The following is a 21674-nucleotide window of genomic DNA, read 5'->3' as shown; positions in this document are numbered from 1 at the left end:
GAAATGGAGAAAGGGATAATAATGGAGTTCTGAAAAGTATATATAAAAATGAAAATATGACGTGTTATGGAAGAAAGCCAAAAACCAATAGTTTTTTTTTTCTCGAATTCATCCCACATTATATACATAAATATTCTTCAACAAGTATATGTTATAGTTAAATTCTTAAAGTACGATTATTCATTTGAATGATAGATAAGTGCTATTGAATTTGACTCGAGACATATATATATATATATATATATATATATATATATATATATATATATATATATATATATATATATATATATATATATATATATATATATATATATATATATATTCCCTTTTTTGACTTAATATATGGAGGTGTCATCATTTTTCTAGAATTCCTTCTTATTGCGCGCCCCACCCCCTATTTTGCTATTTTCCTCATTTTTCTAGTTTCGGACAAATTTAGTCTAATTATAATATTTCTGTATTATAATATAATATTTTCAACAAGAAAAGACTGTAACACAATACAAAAATAGGAAAAAAATAGATAGATCATTGGGGGTATTTAAGGTACTAGGAAATAAAAAGGTTATTAGAGAATTCTATAGATATAGGTACTAATTAGATAAAATATATTATAGATCTGATTAAATTTTGATAATGATTATCGATCAATAGAAGAAAAAAAATTAATTATAATATGATTATTTAAAAGATAACAAGAGAGACTATTTTAATTATTTATTTTAGACCATTTGCTTTCAATTATATAAAAAACAGTATCTCCTAAGAACGAATTAACCTAATTAATTATTGATATTACATATATTCTCGATCCATCATAAATCTTTGACATTAAAGATTTTCATATAATAATAGCATAATAACAATTTCTATTCTTACACTAAAAAAAAAAACTTAAAAAGAGATACTTTTCTCTTGAATTCATCCTATTTCTATAACAAAAGATTAGGATATTACTATTTACTATCATATTACTATTTACTATCATAACTATAGGATTTATAATCTTATTTTAATTTATTTTTAAATATTTTTATATTATAAATATCAATGGATTAATTGACTTATCAACTTGATCAAAATACTTAAATTGAAATTAATAAAAATATACTTATCAAAATTTAATCTTACTTATTTTTGATATGAAACTAATTTATAAACATAACGTCGAGGAATCTAATGACTCTGTTTACGTCACATCTTTATAAGCAGCAATTACACGTAGGAATTTTTCTTCACGGTCAGCTGGCTGCTTGCCAGCTTTATTGAGATGCCTATAACGCCACAAATATTCCCGACCCTCATCATACTAATCAAGCAAAAACTCGATGGCGTTTCGTGCGAGTTATTGGGAGAAGAACATATATGACATGGGACGCGGGGGCGGGGGGGAGGAAGGTGGGAGTGTCAAGGGGCAGTCCTGGTGACGTTGAGGATTCTGACGCCGATGAGGAACAGCACAGTGACGGTGGGGACGAAGACGACGTTGGGGATGAGGTCGATGTGGAGCATCTTGAGCGGCGGCACCTTCTTCCCGGTCTTCTTGATGAGGATGGCGGCCGGGGGGGCGGTTACTCCGGTCAACATCATGGCACGGGAGCTCGTCTTGTACTCCTTCACCTGTTCTTTCATGAACTCCACAAGCAGTGCCTTCCTCTCGCTCTCCGTCCCTGGATCCGCCGACGCTTTCGGCCACTTCTCAAAGAATTTCTTCAGGCAAGAAGAAGAAGAGGAGGAGGTGAGGGATGCATACACAATCAAAGACTAATTAGTAGTGAAGTTAATGGAGGACTGATCAGCTCACCTGTATCTCAGTTGCTTGGATAGTAAAATGTTTACCAGGCATGACTAAATTGAAATCGCTGCATTACAACAAGAAGAAGAGGTAGAAGAAGAACACATAATGATCATAGCACAAAGGAGGAGATCAGGATCAAATATAAAGAAGTTTCACCTGCAAAGGTCAACAAAAGCAAGGTGAAAATCTTCATATTTCATTATGTTTTTTGGGCCGAAGTACTTCTTGTAGACCTGATCTGTGGATAAAGAGTCCACCCCAAGCAAGCCTGCAGAGAAAAGGATGATGTTAATGCAGGAAGAGTGATCAGAAGATATGATCTCATGTGAGAAGAGTGAAGGTGATCACCGAGCTTGCCGAGAACACTGATGGCAATGCCCATTATCTCTGAAACTGAGAGATCAAATACTTAAAAAGTTTGTGAGGACCGGAAAAGCAGGAGGCGATAGGAGGATTGTGGTGGGTGGGAGGCCATTTTATAGCATAGGATGAGGAGACGTTGGGAGGGTCACAAGGAGGAGGAGAGAAGAAGTTTGGAATGTGTACCTTTCCCTTTGATTGGTTTTGTTTCTGTGCGACTCTTCGATTCCTGACCTGATGCGGACGATACTAACAATGTGGCTGCACAACCTATAATAGAAACTGGACATGGTTGATGCAGAGGACTCCCAACTGATATGAGATGTGAAGATCCAACCAATCCTGTCTTTGCAAGCCAATCAAATGAATCATGTTAGATCAACTAGTCAGATCTTCGGTAAAGATACGAGTGATAACATGAGGATAGACATATTGAACGAATCAACTAATAAATAATAGGATTCCAAAGATCATGCAACTAATTAGCCATATTTTCTCACAGCGACTTGGGTGTTCAAATCACTTATCCTTTGTTCCAATAGAGTGAACAACAGTGGACGAGATTCACATTACAGTCATAAGAAGTTACAGAAACAAATCATACATGAAGAAGCTCACATTCCCCAGACACCACGAGCAGCAGTAACTTTGTTTGGCCTCGACGTGAGCTCGTAGAGTAGACGAGAAAATGTATCAGAGTACCTCGCGTCTGACATCAGCATCTCGGCGAAGCTACTCTCGTGAGCCATTAGCAGATGCCGGTTTTGAGGATCGGAGACGAGGCTTTCCAGTATCATTGCGGCTTTTCTACAAACATCGGGCACAGGATGTGGAGTCTTGATTACCTTGAAGAGTCTATCGACCGCCCTGAAATTTGATTATAACACATTAGAAAGAAGATTAAAAAGGGCATCCAAGTGTTGCTGTATAAAATTTGGGCCAACCATCTTTCACTTGCAAGCTTCAGCCTGGAATCTGTATGCACTTCTGCAAGATTGTAGAGTGCCCCTACCGCTGCTGCTTGTGCATCCACGGCTGGTAAACTAAGAAGATCGACTAGTCTCTTGTAAATCTAAACACAAAAAGGAAAACCCATATTAACCACCATGATGATTATATATTTCCAATATAACTACAAGCTATACCAGCATTTAAGTATAAGTAGGTTGTCATGCATAGGTGGACTATACAACTGATCTTACAAGTACAATGGGATGAGGTCAAATACCTACGGTATAAGTAATATTACCTTTCAAAGGCCAACCTGATGTATACCAGCCGGTGGCGAAAACAGAGATATTGGTGATGTTAAATATTGGAATCAACACCAATATAGGTTATCTACAACCAAATTAGTAAAAAGCTACTGACCTCTGGAGTTGAAGGAAGAAGAAATGGCTCATTATCAGGATTTATTATGAGGCGTCCAAGCAATTCAGCAGCTGCACAATGCCATGCCTTCACCGAAGATCCAAGCATCCCCATGATGGCCTGAACTGCACGTTTCTCACTGCTTTCATGAAGTATTGTAATTTGCAGGTGCAAAACCATAGCCATAAGTGAATAAGAGGGATCAATTTACATGAAGTAAACTCACGTCATTCCAATATATGAAGGCTTAGACGAGCTAAATATACGGAGGTCCAAGAGTGGTGCTAAATTGGCAATTGTCTCTAGTGCATTCGTTATAAGCTCCTCGTCTTCTGTACGATCAAATTAAACAAGATAGCTTTACAACCCGGTGTTAGAAAAATAAGTAACTGAGCAATATTGATGCAGATTATCAATCCTGCCTATGTTTGACAACATCAGTTGCAGTGCCTGCGACAGTCATTCCGCATTCTATAATCAGCACGCTCATCAGTGATAATTACTAGAGCCTAAAATCCTAGTATGACTAGTTTCAGGAAACTCAGATTGAGAGCTGATGGAAGTGCAAAACTATGCGATTACAACATTCACCTGCACCAATGTACCTCATAATGTCCTTAGTTGGCAGTAATTCTATGAAAGGGGAGTTCCTGAAGCCTATTCACTTGACCATTCTGTATCATACAACTTTCTAATTGCAAGTGTCCCAGCATTTGGATCATCAAAGGTCCTCCCAATCAATATGTGATTGGATATACAATAAGTATAGAAGGCTCAATAGATGATTCAACAGAACTTATGATTGACTGTCTACTTCACATATAACCTATTAATCTAGCACCAAGTTCCTGATGCAGTTATATTTAGGCAGGAGAGATTGCCTTGAAAGCTAAACAGTATCTCTGGGTAAGAAGAGTTACCTTATGGATTAAGTTTACCTTACAAAATCATAAAACAATCAACAAATTCACCCTTAGATATGAAAAGTAGTTTCAGAGAAAGAGGGGAGTTGCAACTTGTGGGGTAAGCTATAGTTAATAGGAAACAAAAAGTGTAGCCCACGAGACCAAGATCAACAATATCACATAAAAGACAGATTTACCATATAGTATATTGTCGACTAAAGCAGCAAGCTTTATTGTCAACTTTGTAGTGACACGGTAAGCTAAGACTGCTATAACAACAATCATAAAGCTTGTCTACAGCAATCCGCTATAACAAACCAAATTGCAGTAGAAAGTAGAAACCACCAAAAAGCTAGGCTATGGCGTACCTTCAAGGCTGCATTTTGGATGTGACTTTGTCAGTAGTTAAATCTTTGGACCACGAAAGGAGACGAATGGCTTGTCATGATCTAACCTAATGTATAACTGATAAGACCAAAATCACATGACTGAAAATGCCGAAGTCCAGGTTAATAGTAGTAATACCATCAAACCTTATATGCAATATTATAATCACGTTCATCCTCCCACTTATGATGTGTAACTAAATCAGAATGTTATAACCTTCCTCATTTAAGACCTCATGACATCATCAAAGCCCAAGAGTCAACATTTAATATAGATAACATATGTGGCCCAACCTTGTGGTGTCATATCATGATGTGTCACCTGTCTCATCCACGAGTAGATCACCTTTTTACTTGGGCCCCTCACCATATGAAATACTACTAATGCTTCAATACCAATTGTCACAACAAGACCTAACGGAGAAACTTACCTATTAACTTAATAGGCTTAAAACCGCATGACTTAAAATGCTTAAGCCCATGATTGACTCATCTAGCTCTATATTCAATCACATTCATCCTCCCACATCCAATGTGGGACCATTGAAGTGTGAATCGGCTGGCTGTTAAATTATTTCTTCTAAAAAACTTAAGTTCCAGAGACTTATACAACGATATCAGTATTTCATTTATCTAGTTTCTTTCTTAATATTTGAGAATATCAGCTATTATTTCCTATTTTCCCCCTAAACTCCAGTTTAATTTTGTGTATTCAAGAAAATATTATTAATGAACTTTGAAAATGATATTTTTTTATGTCGTTCAGACTGTTGATAGCTTTGCTATTTGCCATAATGTTTTAATGTACATCAACCACTGTTATTTGCCTATGCCTAGTGGGTTCACCTCATGGGAAAGCTCCTTCTTTGCTATTTGGTCAGTTGTGTACATTTGACCCTTATACTGCACAATGACAAAAAGCCCAGTGCATCCACAATGGCAAGAATCCCAGTGCACCTTGGGCTCTGTATTCAACCACAACAAAATATTAGCATCAAGACATGCACAAAGAAAAGAGGGATGTATCAATAGCAAAATCAACAAACTTGAGACCGTATATGAGTACAGCAAGTATGTGTCCCTTTAGAAGGGTAAATGGACTAATATTGTTAAAATAAAGTGTCAAAAGACAACAAAAATACAAAGTATGACAGAGTTCTGTACCTGTGTTCTGATCCTCTATGCACTGGAACATAGTTTCCATGCAATGCCTGTGCTGTGCCATTATCGTTTCATTATCAGGCATGAAAGAGAAGTTCCTAATGACATTAGAAGCAGCAACTGCACACTGTTGTTTTTCTGCGTGAGCTTCTTCATCCAGATTAAATAAGCCATCATCTTCAAACCACCAGTCTATTGACCGATGCCTTTTCCCACTGGAAACCTCCATATTAGATGATTTTTTACGACTGCAAAAAAAAAAAAAAATCCAACCTAAACCTTCATAGTATAAAGGTATATAAGGATGTCTAGAAATGAGAAGTTGGCCATGAAAAGGTCATTCTAACACACCCGGGGTAGGAGGTGGTGTCAAGACTGGTTGTCAATTCATTCCCAAAGCCTGTCACCGCTAAATTTGCTCCCAGTGTTCTCACCCGTGCAGGCTTTGTATAGTCTCGAGGAAGAGCAATGTCACGCCAGTCATCAACCTTGCATACAAAGACGACATAATTTAATGCGAGAGAGAGAGAGAGTACTAAAAGGGTAAGATTTCAGAATGAAACAAAAGCTACATATAAACCAAGGATTGAAATTTTGTATCGTCCGGAGTTTCAAGACTCGCTCGGTATGGTACGATACTGTATACCGAGTGGTACAATTCAGTATACCGCTCAGTATATATAAAAGAAAAAAAAAACTGACGGCCTCATCACCCTTTTGTGTGTGTGTGTGTGTGTGTGTGTATATATATATATATATATATATATATATATATATATATATAATCGTTTTCGTCGAGGCGACATCTTCTCTTTTCTGCCCGCGACATTGCCTCTCTTCTCCCCGTGCCGAGAGAAGGCCGACAAACAAGGAGGGAGAGCGGCATCGATCTCCAGGTTCTCCTCTTCTTCTTCCTTTTCTTTCTTCCCTTGCTTAATACCACCTTCTCCCCTTCTTTCTTCTCCCTGATCACCGTCCGAGACGGAAACGGCCCCAATCGACGGTTCCGCTCGATATGAACGATATTATTCAAAATTAAAATCCTTGATATAAACCTAATTGTCTTGAAATTTTTCATGAATACTTGAGTTGGGATCAATATGCTTAAAGGAGTAGTCAACCAATACAAAACTTGAAGACCACAAGCATGTTCAAGCTGGCGACATTTATTGGTGAATTAAAACAGATGAAGAAAGTAGCTAAAAATTGAAATGGCAAAGCATCAATTTAGAAAGGACAGCTAGTACTCTAAGATTTCCTACTAAATGTCATGAGGACCAATAGTTTGAGAGCGAACCATGCAGTAAACTACCTCATGGGAATTCAAAGATTTTAAAACATTATATAAAATAAATTAACAAACAAACAAAAAAGATAATATCACCCACAATTTGAAGGAGAGCATCCAGCAGTCCAGGTATCTTAGCAAGCGCTGTTGAGTCTCTACGTAGGTCATCCCTTTCTTTGAAAGAAAGCAGGGTGAGTGTGTTCAATGCCCATGTTAGTTCACTCTTCAATCCACTTTGCAATGCTAAGACAATTCTTCTATTGTTTTGATCTGTAAAACTTTAGTCAGTAAAATAACCAAGAAACCGAAACATACATACATTTACCATCGAATTAACATAAAATAAGCTCCTATCTGTGGAACAATCATTTCATACAACAGTACTGGTAGATGAAAGGACAACAGACAAGACAACATGAACAAGAAAAGGAAAAACAGTTCCAGTTGACTCACTGGTGGTTTATAACTTTTATGTTAATATCATTCTTTTTGTCTAATTGAAAGAAATTTTCATTACATCAAATATAGTACACAACACTCATACATAGATTCGAACCTGAGACCTATCACTTATGCAACAATGTACTAATCAATCTGTCTCAATAGATACATATGAATATCATTCTTAGTGATGAACTTGTCATTAAGATACTAGCCATTATGCTTAACCATTGGGTTACCATGGCATGACTATAGAACCAAACCTCTTTTAAGCCTTTTTCTTGATGGTATACTCTGCAATGCAAAGTGTGTGAGTGTTGGAAAAGAGCCATGTACATGAAACTAAGGACTTAAGTGTCTTTATGCAGGTTAAACGTCCGCCAGCGGCTACCACAATCAATCCCAAAGATATCCCCCTTTTAGACCCAAATACAGATGGGTACACCACGAGGGGCTGGCCATGTCGGAGGGCCCTTAGACCAGTTCATCACAACATCGTGCGAGAGAAAATGAGTCCCATGGAAGAGCAGGTCTTCCATGGAGCCTCGACAAGCACCAGCTTGGTGGCTTCAATGTTCTACTGAAATACCATCTTGTAGTTCGCCTGTTGTAGAGTGATTCAAGAAAGAAACATCCTCACAAGTGATTCAAGATTCTAAGAAGAAAGGAAAGGAAGGGGAAGGGAGACGAAGAGGAGAGAGGATATAGGCGGATAACCGGCCAAGGAGGTCGTGATCTGAAGCGAAGGGCCAAGGAGAGACGCCGGGGAGGAGGCGTCGCCTGCGGCAGCGGCAGCAGCCGAGGTGGCGGCGGCGGCCGCAGTGCTGCCGAACGGGCGACCGCGCTTGGCGGGCGTCGTGAAGGAGCCGCCGGACTTGCCGGCTTCCCTCTTCTGCATCTCAAGTCGCCTTCCCTCCCTCGCAACAACCCACCGGCCGAGGATGCTAATGATACCCTTGCTGGCTATCCGAGTCCGTTATGCTCGACGAAGCGGATCAAAGTGGGGTTATTTGGATAGACCCGATCCGACACATTAGCGGGTCTAGATTTCTTGACCCGCATCCGTTCCGTTTCGTTACTGAGCCGTGTGGCCCAACAGATCGAATCGGGCTACGTCAGGTCGAGTCATGTTGGCTCGATACGTCAACTCATTGTGAACTCAGCATCACAATGATCGACAATAGAGAAACAGATTGAAGCGAGAACGGATTCCAATTATTATCTTTCTTTTTCTCCCCTTTAATTTTGGAATCTGCAAGTGGAGCACGAATATTGGAAAGATGAGCATCAAATAAGAGTGTCTGCGATGGAATAGTATATGTTCCTCTTGTTCTTCTCGACTTGGTGACAATTTCGATTTATGAGATGCTTAAGGACTGCTTTTATTGTTCTCCTCTATGATGCGGTCTATCATTGAGATTGGATGTGTATCTCCTTTTCCATTTACTTGTGGAAAGGAGAATGAAGTTTAGGTATCTTAGATATAACATTATTATGATATAACATTAAAGAATGATTTTGATTTATGACTTTGATTTTGTACATAATTAAACTCACAATCTCAAATCTTTAACTTTGATTTTCATTAGCACTTCCCCATTTATCACTGTCTCTTGTTATATTATAAAAGTCCTCAGGTATATTGTTATTTAAAAGTTAATTATTTTTAATCTAATCGGACTCTATTTCATTTCGATATTAAATTGAACCATTCGAACACTATTCTAATTTAAATATTAGATGAGCTTTATCGAATATACCCCTAATATATATTTGTAAAAGACATATGGTTATATTCGAATCGCCTTTTACATTGGACAATCAAAATATAACATAACATATGAAAATAAAATATTGTCCATCTTCTATCAACATTAAAATCTCAAACATTTCATAAAATTTTTATAATCAATTTTAAGCTTAAAAAATTCTAATATAAAACTAAAATTCACTTAAATATTGTAATTAAAGAAGCTCTGGAAATTTAAATCCTATATTTTTCATATGGTTGAATTGTATCTTTGGAAATCACAAAAAGAATATCATATAGCGTTTGAATATAAATAACAATAAATAAAACATCCATAATAACTTGCATACTTGAACATTTCATGTGTTAATCCCCAAAAGTATTAATCTAGTATACAACATAGAGAGGGATTAAAAGTGTTTATCTACTCTGATTCCATGATGGATATTTCGATTAAAGTGTTCATTAGTTCAAAACATACATTGAATTCTAACATTCCTCACCACATAAAGAAACCACATGAAGTATCACTTTGATAGGGATTACTTTTCATCATGTTTCCTAATATGCTCTATAGCACCATTTTGTTCCACTTCCACTTTCAACAGCTATGAGTAGCAACTAAAAAAGGTCCCTTATTTCTTCTCTTTCTGTTCTTTTCCAACTAAACATAGGCCTTAATTTACATTTCCTTTCAAACTCTTTCAATCCAAATATGATAAATCACTTTCATTAAATATTAATCAGAATTTTTTTATTTTTGATAAGGGATAATTTGATCGATCGACCATTGATACGGTCTGTAGGTCTATACATTGGAGCTCACATATTCCGAAAAATATAAAATAGTACGGATATGTTCATTATTCAAAACGCATAATTTCTTATGAGTCTACGGATCGTACAAATGATTCTTTATTAATTTTGATGTATTGTACATGATTCGATCTTTAGACAACTAAGGAGAGTCTGATGTGACCATTGCGTCTTCGTTGGCTGAGATAGAAGACAAAGAGGTATATGAGCTGCACGTGACGCCTTCACTTCATCTGCTACCTGCGTTGACATCTACCTTCCTCGAAGCCATGGCGTTGGAGGTCGCCGGAGAGTGCCAAACCTACAACGGAAGGATCACGTCCTTTGTCATCCTCTCATGCGCCGTCGCGGCCACCGGAGGACTCCTCTTCGGCTACGACGTTGGAATCTCTGGTCCTTCTCTTCCACTCATGACTTCTTCTTCTTCGTCGTCGTCGTCGTCAAGCGGATCGGATCTCATGGTGTCTTGGGTGATATGTAGGTGGGGTGACTTGTAAGCATAAAAATCTGTAATTATGCTAAATCAATAATGCGGAATTAACCTATATGCCAGGATTTGAAATTCAATACATAGATCTAATATACGATGCGTACCTTTTGATGCCATCCGTTCAGAGATCTTGTTTGATCTGCTCAGCACCGTGATCCAAGATTGCTGCGCTCCGTCTTTAATCCGATCGCGCTGCGGAATCTGCAGGGAGTGCGAAGCGTAGACCCTTTCTCCTCTCTTCCTATCCTTTCACAGGATCACACAAATTGATGGATTTGGGGAGAGGGTTTTTTTTTTTTTTTTGGGGGAGAGAGTCGAGGAGAATAACTGAATTCCTCAACGGAGAGGTGCGACGCTCTAACACACTAACCACCCCTTAACAACCCCTAGAGATCCTGTCCTTTAATAGGCGAGAGCAGAGGGTCTACGATGAGATGAGATCTCAGAAGATATTACCTAATTGTTTGAAAACAATTTTACCTAATTGGATATAAAAGAGATACAAAATCAAAACAAACAAAACAAAATTTGTTTGAAAACAATTTTACCTAATTGGATTCCAAAAAATTTTGAAAAGCATTTTATACATGGCCATGTTTTAAAAATAAGCCAATAAGTCCAATAATCACAATAATACTATATTAAGTCCAACTATCAATGCGAGTCATAGCGGTTGTATTTCATCAATGTCATACTCCCTTCTATGTACCACAACATTGTTAGTCTTTCCTAACATAGTCCATAATGACCCCTGTAATTTGTCTTGTCAAGACAATCCTGTTATTACATTCAACCATAATATGCATAAACATAAATGTAAACAGGATAGCAGAAACAGATAACTTTAATTAAGTAAAATGTCAATAATAGCATCCACATAAACATGCATCACCATATCCTTTATGACTTGCTCACAAGCCCCATTCTAAGAACATGTTCTTTGAATATTTTGCACTGTAAGGCTTTTGTCAATGGATCAGCAATCATCATAGTGGTGCTCAAGTTCTCAATAGACACTTGCTGTTTCTGGACTCTTTCTCTAACCACCAAGTACTTTATCTCAATGTGCTTGGAACCACTAGAGTACTTGCCATTCTTAGAGAAGAAAACTGCTGCGGTGTTATCACAAAATATCTTCAGCGGCTTGGCAATTGAGTCGACCACACCAAGTCCTGAGATAAAATTTCGCAGCCATAAAGCTTGATTTGTGGCCTCAAAGCATGCCACAAATTCAGCTTCCATTGTTGATGATGCAATAAGCGATTGCTTTGCACTTTTCCAAGAAATTGCCCCACCAGCTAACATAAATACAAATCCTGAAGTGGACTTCCTGCTGTCGAGGCAATTTGCAAAATCAGCATCTGAATATCCAGTTACTTCAAGCTGATCAGATCTCCTGTATGTGAGCATATAATCTTTTGTCCCTTGTAGATATCTCATTACTTTCTTTGCAGCTTTCCAATGTTCCATTCCTGGGTTGCTTTGATATCTTCCCAGCATTGCAACTGCAAAACTGATATCTGGTCTTGTACAGGTTTGAGCATATAACAGACTTCCAACTGCGCATCCATAAGGAATATTCTTCATTTGATTCTTTTCTAAGTCATTTCTTGGGCACTGGTTTTGACTGAATTTTTCACCTTTAGTAATAGGTACATCATTGGTTGAGCAAAGCTGCATATTAAATCTCTCCAAGATACGATCAATATATCCTTTCTAAGACAATCCTAATAATCCTTGAGATCTATCCCTGAATATCTCAATGCCAATGACATAGGATGCCTCATTCATATCAACCATCTTAAAGTTCTTGTTGAGAAACATCTTGGTTTCGTGCAATAAACCAAGATCACTACTGGCAAGTAAAATATCATCCACATATAAGACCAATATAATAAACTTGCTCCCACTTACCTTCAGGTATATACACTGATCAACAGTGTTTTCCTTAAATCCGAAGGAAGTAATGGTATTATGAAACTTTATATACCATTGTCTGGAAGCTTGTTTAAGGCCATAAATGGATTTCTTAAGTTTACAAGCCCAACTTTCTTTTCCCTTTTCTATGAATCCTTCGGGTTGTTCCATATAGATTTCTTCATCTAGATCCCCATTCAGAAATGCTGTTTTCACATCCATCTGATGCAACTCAAGATCATAATGAGCTACTAATGCCATAACGATTCTCAATGAGTCCTTTTTAGAAACAGGAGAAAAAGTCTCATTATAGTCGATGCCTTCCTTCTGAGAAAAACCTTTGGCCACAAGTCTGGCTTTATATCGTTCGATATTGCCCGTTGAGTCGCGTTTTGTCTTAAAGACCCATTTACAACCGACTCTTTTACAATTATTGGGCAATTCAACGAGATCCCAGACATCATTCTGTACCATTGATTTTAACTCTTCTTTCATTGCATCATACCATTTTTCAGAATCGTTACTTTCTATGGCTTGTGAAAACGATAAGGGGTCTCTTTTTATTCCTATATCATAATCTGATTCTTGTAGATATACAACATAATCATCAGAAATGGCATGTTTTCTTTTCCTTTGAGATCTTCTCAAATCTGCCAATTGTGATTGTTCTACAAGATCATCAGCGGCGACATCAACATCATGTGAGAGTTCTTGGATGTTATTTTGTTGTTCACCCTCATCAATACTCTCATTGATTTGAGGAACAACAATCTCTCGGACAGGAGATGATATGGGAGAATTAACCTGAATCTCCTCAATATCAAAATTAATCCTTCGAGATTTTTCACTCCCACTGATTTCGCCATTTTCTAGGAATTTTGCATTACCAGATTCTACTATTCTCATACTATGATTAGGGCAATAAAATCTGTATCCCTTGGATTTTTCTGGATAACCAATAAAATATCCTGAAATAGTTCTTGGATCCAATTTCTTTTCATGTGGATTGAATACTCTTATCTCTGCAGGACACCCCCATATATGTAGATGTCTCAGACTGGGCTTCCTACCAGTCCATAACTCAAATGGAGTCGATGAAACTGACTTGCTAGGAACCCTGTTCAAGATGTACATAGCTGTCCTAAGAGCTTCACCCCACATCGACTCAGGTACAGAGGAGTAACTCATCATGCTCCTAACCATATCCATCAGAGTACGATTTCGCCTTTCAGCAACACCGTTCTGCTGTGGCACACCTGGTAATGCATATTGAGCACAAATACCCCGTTGTTCTAGGAATCTAGCAAAAGGACCAATATTCTGACTAGATCCATCATATCTGCCATAAAATTCACCACCTCTGTCAGATCTGACAATTTTAACTTTTCTATCTAATTGTCTCTCAACCTCATTTATGTATACTTCAAGAGTATCAACGGCTTGAGACTTTTCATGTATTAGATAAACTTTGCCATATCTGGACAGATCATCTATAAATGTGATGAAATATTTTTCTCCACTAAAACAAGAAATGTGGAGTGGTCCGCAGATATCAGTATGAATAATCTCAAGGAGTTCTTTACTTCTTGTGGCATTTTTCTTTATATGTTTAGTTTGCTTTCCCTTAATGCAATCTATACAAATATCAAAATCAGTGAAGTCTAAATGTTCCAAAATATTATCCTTCACTAATCTTTCAATTCTTTCCTTGGAGATATGCCCCAATCGTCTATGCCACAATATGGAAGATCTTTCATTATTGAAACTACGTTTCAATCCAACATTTGATTGCAGGGTTATTAGTGTCTTTGCAAACTCAAGATCCAAATTAATTCTGTACAAACCATCACACAGAATTCCAGAACCAACTTTTATTGAATCGTAAAATATGCTGAGTTTGCCACTACCAAAAGAAATACAATATCCCAACTCATCAATTCTAGAAAGAGAAATCAAATTTCTAGAAATTGTAGGGACATAACATGTGTCAACAAGATCCATCAAGTGACCCGTCTCTAAGCGTAGACGATAAGTTCCCATTGATATCACTTTCGCTTTAAGACGATTTCCCATAATGATGAATCTTTCATGTTCTTTTGGTTTCCGAATTGAAAGGAATCCCTGCATATTATTTGTAACATGAGTTGAAGCACCGGAATCTATCCACCAAGTGTTAGAAGGAACTTCTGTAATGTTTGATTCGAAACATACAAAGGTCGAGTTAATACCTTTCTTTTCGAACCAAGTCTTGCGTTTAATGCAATCCTTCTTCACATGTCCTTTCTTGCCACAAAAGAAGCACTTTACAGTAAAGGCTTTCTTTTCATTAGTCTGTTTAACATTTCCAGACTTAGCAAATCTCTTTGATGGATGATGCTTCAACTTTCTTTTCTTGTTACCACCTCCTTGAGTAGTCGTCATGACATTAATGGGCCAAGTGGGAGAATGTTAGAATATGTGGCATTTTATTGAATAAGATATATAATAGAATTGGGTTCCGTTGCGATATTTTAGCCAATAAAGACTAAGTCCACTACGGAACGATTCCTCGGAGATATTCTTGATGGGAGGATATCTTCTGAGGAATCGTTCCGTAGTGGACTTAGTCTTTATTGGCTAAAATATCGCAACGGAACCCAATTCTATTATATATCTTATTCAATAAAAGGCCACATATTCTAACCTGACTTCCATGGAGCCATTCCTGGAGAAGTTCTTCCCGGACGTGTACGCCGATATGAAGGACTCCAACACCAGCAACTACTGCTTGTTCGACAGCCAGCTCTTGACCGCTTTCACGTCCTCCTTGTACATCGCCGGCCTCTTCGCTTCCTTGTGTGCGTCGAAGGTCACGCAGGCCTTCGGTCGCCGGGCGTCCATGCTCCTCGGCGGCGCCGCCTTCATCGTGGGGGCTGCTCTTGGCGGCCTCGCGGTTAACGTTTTCATGCTCATCTTAGGCCGCGTCCTCCTCGGCGTCGGCGTCGGTTTCACCAATCAGGCATACTTTACTGGCTCCGTACTTCCTCCTCTGCTTCTTGGGCTTCTCTTCCCTCCTTTACTTGCTGTTCTTCGTGCAGTCTGCTCCTCTGTATCTATCGGAAATGGCTCCACCAGAACACCGAGGAGCAATCAACAATGGATTCGACTTCTTCGTCGGACTCGGAATACTGTCGGCCAACTTGATCAACTATGGAACTCAAAAGATCCATTCTGACTTGGGATGGCGAATCTCTATAGGGTTCGCTATATTTCCAGCCACAATCATGGCATTCGGCACTCTATTCCTTCCGGAGACTCCCAGCAGTATCATCCAACGCACCAACTCTCTCCAAAAGGCCACGGAGATGCTTAGGAAAATACGAGGCACGGACGACGTCCACGCCGAGCTCGACGACATGATCGCTGCAGGCAACGTGTCGAAGGCGGCACGACGCCCTCTGCTCACCATCATGCAGCGCAAGTACAGACCCCATCTCCTCATTGCGATCTTGATCCCTTTCTTCAAGCAGATGACGGGCATCACGGCGATCACATTCTACTCCCCGCTCATCTTCCGGACCGTCGGCCTCGGAGAGAGCTCCTCGCTCCTCTCCACCGTCATCTCTGGGGTCATCAACGTGGGATCCGTCGTCGTGGCCATGATCATAGTCGACAGGGTGGGCCGGCGCAAGCTGTTCATCGTCGGAGGAGTTCTCATGTTCGTGACGCATCTCATGGTCGGAGGGGTGTTGGCGGCGCAGCTCGGGGATCATGGAGGGATAAGCAAAGGCTACGCGTACATGATCTTGGTGTTGATATGTGTGTTCACTGCAGGCTTTGCGTCGTCTTGGGGGCCATTGGGATGGCTGGTCCCGAGCGAGATACTTCCACTGGAGATCAGATCGGTAGGACAAAGCATGGGTATAGCAGTGGCCCTCTCGTTGGTCTCCATCGTTGGCCAGACCTTACTTGCCATGCTTTGCCATCTCAAGTCCGGTGTGTTCTTTTTCTTCGGAGGATGGGTTTTGATCATGACAGTGTTTGTCATATTGCTCTTACCCGAAACGAAGGGTCTTCCTATCGAGAAGATGGATCAGATCTGGAGAGAGCATTGGTTTTGGAAGAAGGTTGAGGGAGTGGAGAAGGAAGGCTCTGCTCCAAGTGCAGGAAGAGACTGACAGCGAGCTCTGTAGCAGCGAAACCAATAGCTGCGTCAATTGCCGTCTTCATGTAATTGACTTGAACTCGAAATCCACTCAATGCCACTGTACTCGCACTTTCTGTGGTGTTGTATCTTGATCCAATCCAATTACGAGCTAAGCCGAGTCAATTGGGTCCGTCCAATTTGGTCGGGTCAGGTGCGAGGGGTGGGCCCCCAAAATGAGGTGTAGGTGGCCCACGTGTGTATCGTGTACATAAGCGAACGAATCTCGAATGAGACGCGAGGGAAGAGCGGTAACCGAAGAGGCGGATGGGGAGACGCCATGGCCGTGATGCGAGTGATCTCCATGGCGGCAGTAGCGGCACCAACGATGATGCTACCGCCAGCAAGCTGTGCGTATTGTACCCCTGACCCTCTCCCTCTCTCTTTCTCTCTCTACGAAATTGCATGGAACAAGAAAACCCTGGTGATATACAGTTCATCGGTTCATCGATGAGGGTTTGCTTGCTTGATCCTAGTGCTTCTAATCATGGTGTTTTCAGTTCTTTGTCTGATCGATTCATCAAGATCGCTGGTCCTCTTGTCTTCGTCGCTGAAGAAACCGCGATCTACCGTTGCATTTGTGGGGGTCTCCATGACTGCGATGAAACATTAGAGAAGGGAAAAAGGGGCTTATCTCATGATTGAATTCACCACCCTAGGTTTACAAACTGGCCTTGGTGAGGCAAACATAGCTGTAGAAATAGCAACTAGTATATCCATGGCAATGTGAGGAGGGAGATGGCATATCCATGATTTTAATCTGCATAAATGCAAATTACATAGGTAATGACCGATTTGTAGTTGCCATCGTTTCGAATCCGATATCTAGCTTACTGGAAAAAGAAGTTGTACGTGATTACTGAAATCGAGTTCACTGGAACTAATCACTTGTCAATGCTCACACAGGTCCTTAGTTAAAACAAGGCAATGTGAAGAATGGATACGGGAACTTATTTGTTAGAAGACCTGTGAGGAGAGCTGCCACCAGAAAGAATTTAGTTCTGTTATTTTTAGGGGAAAAATTGATAGACTTACTATAAGCCACTGCAAATGGCATTTGAAGGATATCATGCTTGTTGGGCTGCTCTTAGGAAGAAGCTTCTTGTTTGGTTGTCTAAATCTGAGAGTAGGACAAAAGACAAAAGACAGACAAGGAACACATACATTTTGTTGGTGCTGGCTCTGGTACAACCCATTTTCAGTTGCTAGAATGTGATACTATTTATTTGTTTTCCCTGAACCGATTGATTACATCTATCTTCATGAGCACAATTCCACTTTTACTCGACATCAAGGAAAATATTCTTGTTCTTTATGTGAAGGAATCAGGTGTCATTGTTTTATTCATGAATTATTGAACTAGCGGCACAACACATTTCAAATTTAGTATGTCGGAATTCTCAACCTTGTCATTTGGACTCTGCTTTCTCGGTCGATGCGTCAGCCATGTCTTTATTTATGATTTTGGGTTGATTTTATTTCATTTACTTTTTATGGGATGAAGTGATCACACATTATCTGTATGTGGAGCTGGTAATTCATTTTTTGTGTCACGCTGTCACTGAATTGGATAAAGGATGTCTAGCTATTGACAGCAAAAGGAGTAGTATTATCTCAACGGTTTCATTTAGCACTTCTCATTTAATATTATTTTCTGCTAGTATTGATCATCTTATCAGCATGCTGGTTGAAAACTAGATAAAGATTGTTTGGTTTCTGTGGTCATGTTTCAGGTCACTTAGTCAGAACGCAGCTATGACAAATCATTACGATCAACCAGAGCACAGAGTTGAACGTGAGGCTTTTATTTCCAAAGGTAAATTACCTCAAATGAGCAGCTAAACCAAGTACCATATCTTTCTGTTTTTCAACATTGTTCCTTTATTAGCTGTAGTTCCCTTTTATTCATCAAATTTGTAACATCATCTGAGAAGATATTAAAATTCATCCATATGCTTGACTTTCACTTGAGTTGTAACTGTTCAACATATACAAAAAGTTTATTGTAAAGCAGAAATCTGCAAACTACTTACTCTGTAGGAGGCTGTGGGAGGGTATAAATGAAGAATCAAAGCCAAGGGAGTTTATTACTCGGCACTCGAAAAATTTAGTAATTGTATCAGCTTTGTCATTTTTATTGGAGAGGTGGAATGTGTACAATACACACAGTGATCCTTGAATGGGCCTAACCATTTGCTCTTCAGGTGGGATCCACTTGAGGTTCAATTTTTCATTTTACACACAAAAGATAACATACATATATGGGTTAATAGAAGCACATAAAATCATTCACTCAAACTAATGTAAACTAATGAATATTTTCAGTGGCAAACTTTTACATGTCCAAAAACCCTTGTGTGGCTGATTATGCACCGATGGAGAGTAAAATTTAGGCTAGCAATACTACTGCTTGTGATTTCTCGGTGGTAGGTAAAGTGATAATATGAGTTATGCCGTTAAGAGAATAATAAGATTAGACCACTGAGTGACAAATACTTGCAAAGTGTACTGTATAATCAAAATTTCAACATGTACAAATTCCATGTGAGTAAACAAATTTATAGTAGTGTCTTAACAAGGAACGACTAAAAGTTTCACATGCTCATAAAACTGAATTAAAGCAATCCACAGTGATAATGCACCATATACAGATTATTTCTGATATTTCTTTTAAATTGCACACACACATGCTCTATATTATTTATATAGATAGGTCCTTTTTCATATATTTTTATGTTCTTGGATATTCTTTATATATTTGAAATCAATTAGCATGTACATTAATTGCTCGGTTTTTTTCAGATCCATCCCGATGATGCTTGTGGACAGCAAATAATAAAAAAAAATATCGAGGTAGAACATCTTTTCTTTCTAATTTTCTGATTTTTAACTTTGTTGTGTGTTGCTTATCTTATGTGAAAATTGCATGTTTTGGTCACAGTTTAGTTATTCATTGGAGTTTCAGACTGTAGTTTGCATAGTTCTATCTGCATATACCTCCTACTGCAATATATCCCATTAAGGTGGTGTTTCAAGATGCTGTGTGCATAATTGAAATGAGATCCATTACGGTCTTAAAGAGTAATATCCATCTTGGTTAACCCAAAACAGACCATCTGGATCAAATTATGCCTCTTAGTTACTCCTTGTGTCTTCTAAACTGAGGTCATGTGGTTGGAGAAATGCATAGAGTCAGTTTTCTCTCAGGTTTCTGGGAGATTCAAATTTGCATTGGATTCATTTCAATTAAATTGACTTATAATCTAGTTTGAAACCAACGAATTCAACTTTGATTTCTTTGATCACTAAAACGATAGTCAATCAGACTGACAGTCAATAGTATTTTTTTTCTAGTAAAAAATAGGTGACAAAGTTGAAATTTGATTTCATGACTTTAACCATTACAGTCAAAAACGTAAATCTACTGTAAGCGAGTATGCCTAATATTTTTGTATAAAATTCACAGGATGAGGTTAACCTTTCTTGTTATTAGATTAAACATTAATCGTCTGGAACCTTCATTAGGCTTTCAAATTCATTGGACTCTATATCTATTAACAAAAAAGAAAAATCCTATTATGCTGTAATTATGAACATGGAACAGATTAGGTTTTCTTGTCTCGAGCTCATTATCATATCTTGTTAACAACCTCATAAATGCTATCTTTTAGCTTGGGTTAGTAGCATTCATGGAAAGCCGGAGATATTGTGGTAGCATTGCGAGCTTTCAATTGCCATAGTTTTAGACCCCCCGTGCTAGTCTTATTGTTCAACTCCACCGACGTTGAGTTGATCAAAAGACTTCTTCAACTGCGTTGGCAAAATCCACACAAGAAAAACTCGTCAAAACGTGGAACGGTGTGATGCTGAAAGAGAACACGGACGAGTTCGTCATCGTATTCCAATGAGGACCGGACTTTGTATTCCAATGACGTCATCCATATAATGAACTATTTCTTGCGTTGGAAACTGCACTTCATGTAGTGGTGGAGAGTATATAACGTCTTTGTTACAGCCGGTGCCTAACGAGAGCTGTTGGGAAACCCAGATAATTCCAGTATCCCGTCGGCAGGACACGAGTCGGTCACCTTAACACCACCTGTCGCTTCGCCTTAGCCTTTCTACTTCCATCTGAAGGCTAAACGATGAGGTTGTGTTGCGGTACTTTGAATCTTTAACCTTCAACTCTTTTGATATCTACACTATTTTGGTAGGTTGCATCAAACAAACCAAACCATTGAATACAGATACACTGGTGTGAGATGAGTAAAAGTATGATGCATTACAAATGATGGTCAATGTTGTAGGTGAAAGTTGGTCGTCGTTTTTGTGTGTTTCAACTGCATGCAATATGATGGCTCTCGTATGAACAGAAGGACCCAAGGCCCTTTTGACTTTTTTTAACGTCGTTACGGTGATGTCAGCTCTGACGGATAGAGGGAATTGTCAAACCCGAAGCCGCAGACTGTCGTTCGTTCACAGCAGCACCAAGTGACCTTTCACCGACGGGATGCATGCGTCGTTCTCCCCGCGTCTCACAAATCTATGAACTCCTCGGCCATTATGACACCACAAAAAAAGCTGTGATGTTTTGATTGATAAAGCGAAGGAACATAGCTGTGTCATCTTTCTTTGTCGGCGAATTGTCTCAACGGGGTGGTCTCTTTCATGGAAAATATGGCACCCCAGTTCTCTCTCCCTCTCTCTCTCCATAGTGAAGAGGATCCTCCATTGTTGTGCCTTGAGTGGATTAGTTGATTGAATAAGTGCAGAAAATTTGGTACGAGCGCATGGACGACTTGAAT

General features: G+C 39.0%; 3 protein-coding genes across 3 annotated transcripts; 1 reads left to right on the top strand and 2 right to left on the bottom strand.

The window, feature by feature from the left end:
* Positions 1-1170: 1170 nt before the first annotated feature.
* Positions 1171-2518, bottom strand: LOC103997380 (uncharacterized). The gene is made up of 5 exons (XM_009418616.3): positions 2348-2518; positions 2150-2194; positions 1958-2069; positions 1808-1865; positions 1171-1713 (listed from the first exon to the last, which is right to left on the bottom strand). The coding sequence occupies exons 2-5, from the start codon at positions 2181-2183 to the stop codon at positions 1411-1413; spliced, it is 507 nt and encodes a 168-aa protein (XP_009416891.2). The 5' UTR covers positions 2184-2194; positions 2348-2518; the 3' UTR covers positions 1171-1410.
* Positions 2519-2667: 149 nt separating this feature from the next.
* LOC135610708 (armadillo repeat-containing protein LFR-like) lies at positions 2668-8669 on the bottom strand. The gene is made up of 8 exons (XM_065105538.1): positions 8431-8669; positions 7373-7542; positions 6336-6472; positions 5988-6232; positions 3759-3864; positions 3533-3671; positions 3106-3233; positions 2668-3028 (listed from the first exon to the last, which is right to left on the bottom strand). The coding sequence occupies exons 1-8, from the start codon at positions 8609-8611 to the stop codon at positions 2776-2778; spliced, it is 1359 nt and encodes a 452-aa protein (XP_064961610.1). The 5' UTR covers positions 8612-8669; the 3' UTR covers positions 2668-2775.
* A 1759-nt stretch (positions 8670-10428) lies between these two features.
* On the top strand, positions 10429-16941 carry LOC135610707 (hexose carrier protein HEX6-like). The gene is made up of 3 exons (XM_065105536.1): positions 10429-10673; positions 15366-15684; positions 15764-16941. The coding sequence occupies exons 1-3, from the start codon at positions 10549-10551 to the stop codon at positions 16841-16843; spliced, it is 1524 nt and encodes a 507-aa protein (XP_064961608.1). The 5' UTR covers positions 10429-10548; the 3' UTR covers positions 16844-16941.
* The last annotated feature ends 4733 nt before the right edge of the window (positions 16942-21674 follow it).

This window comes from Musa acuminata, chromosome BXJ2-4 (genome assembly GCF_036884655.1).
Source record: "Musa acuminata AAA Group cultivar baxijiao chromosome BXJ2-4, Cavendish_Baxijiao_AAA, whole genome shotgun sequence".
NCBI lineage: Eukaryota > Viridiplantae > Streptophyta > Magnoliopsida > Zingiberales > Musaceae > Musa > Musa acuminata.
Note: the sequence above shows the minus strand (reverse complement) of the source record. Positions and strands in the feature narration are given on the sequence as shown.

Excerpts from the sequence above, each read along its gene's own strand:
- LOC103997380 (XM_009418616.3), bottom strand. The coding sequence starts at position 2,183 with ATGGGCATTGCCATCAGTGTTCTCGGCAAGCTCG. Across the intron at positions 2,070-2,149 it reads CAGTGTTCTCGGCAAGCTCG|GCTTGCTTGGGGTGGACTCT; the intron begins GTGATCACCTTC and ends TTTTCTCTGCAG. Across the intron at positions 1,866-1,957 it reads GCTTTTGTTGACCTTTGCAG|CGATTTCAATTTAGTCATGC; the intron begins GTGAAACTTCTT and ends GTTGTAATGCAG.
- LOC135610708 (XM_065105538.1), bottom strand. The coding sequence starts at position 8,611 with ATGCAGAAGAGGGAAGCCGGCAAGTCCGGCGGCTCCTTCACGACGCCC. Across the intron at positions 6,233-6,335 it reads GACACCACCTCCTACCCCGG|TCGTAAAAAATCATCTAATA; the intron begins GTGTGTTAGAAT and ends TTTTTTTTGCAG. Across the intron at positions 3,672-3,758 it reads CCTTCATATATTGGAATGAC|TGAGAAACGTGCAGTTCAGG; the intron begins GTGAGTTTACTT and ends TCATGAAAGCAG.
- LOC135610707 (XM_065105536.1), top strand. The coding sequence starts at position 10,549 with ATGGCGTTGGAGGTCGCCGGAGAGTGCCAAACCTACAACGGAAGGATC. Across the intron at positions 10,674-15,365 it reads TACGACGTTGGAATCTCTGG|TAACCTGACTTCCATGGAGC; the intron begins TCCTTCTCTTCC and ends GGCCACATATTC. Across the intron at positions 15,685-15,763 it reads GCGTCGGTTTCACCAATCAG|TCTGCTCCTCTGTATCTATC; the intron begins GCATACTTTACT and ends TTCTTCGTGCAG.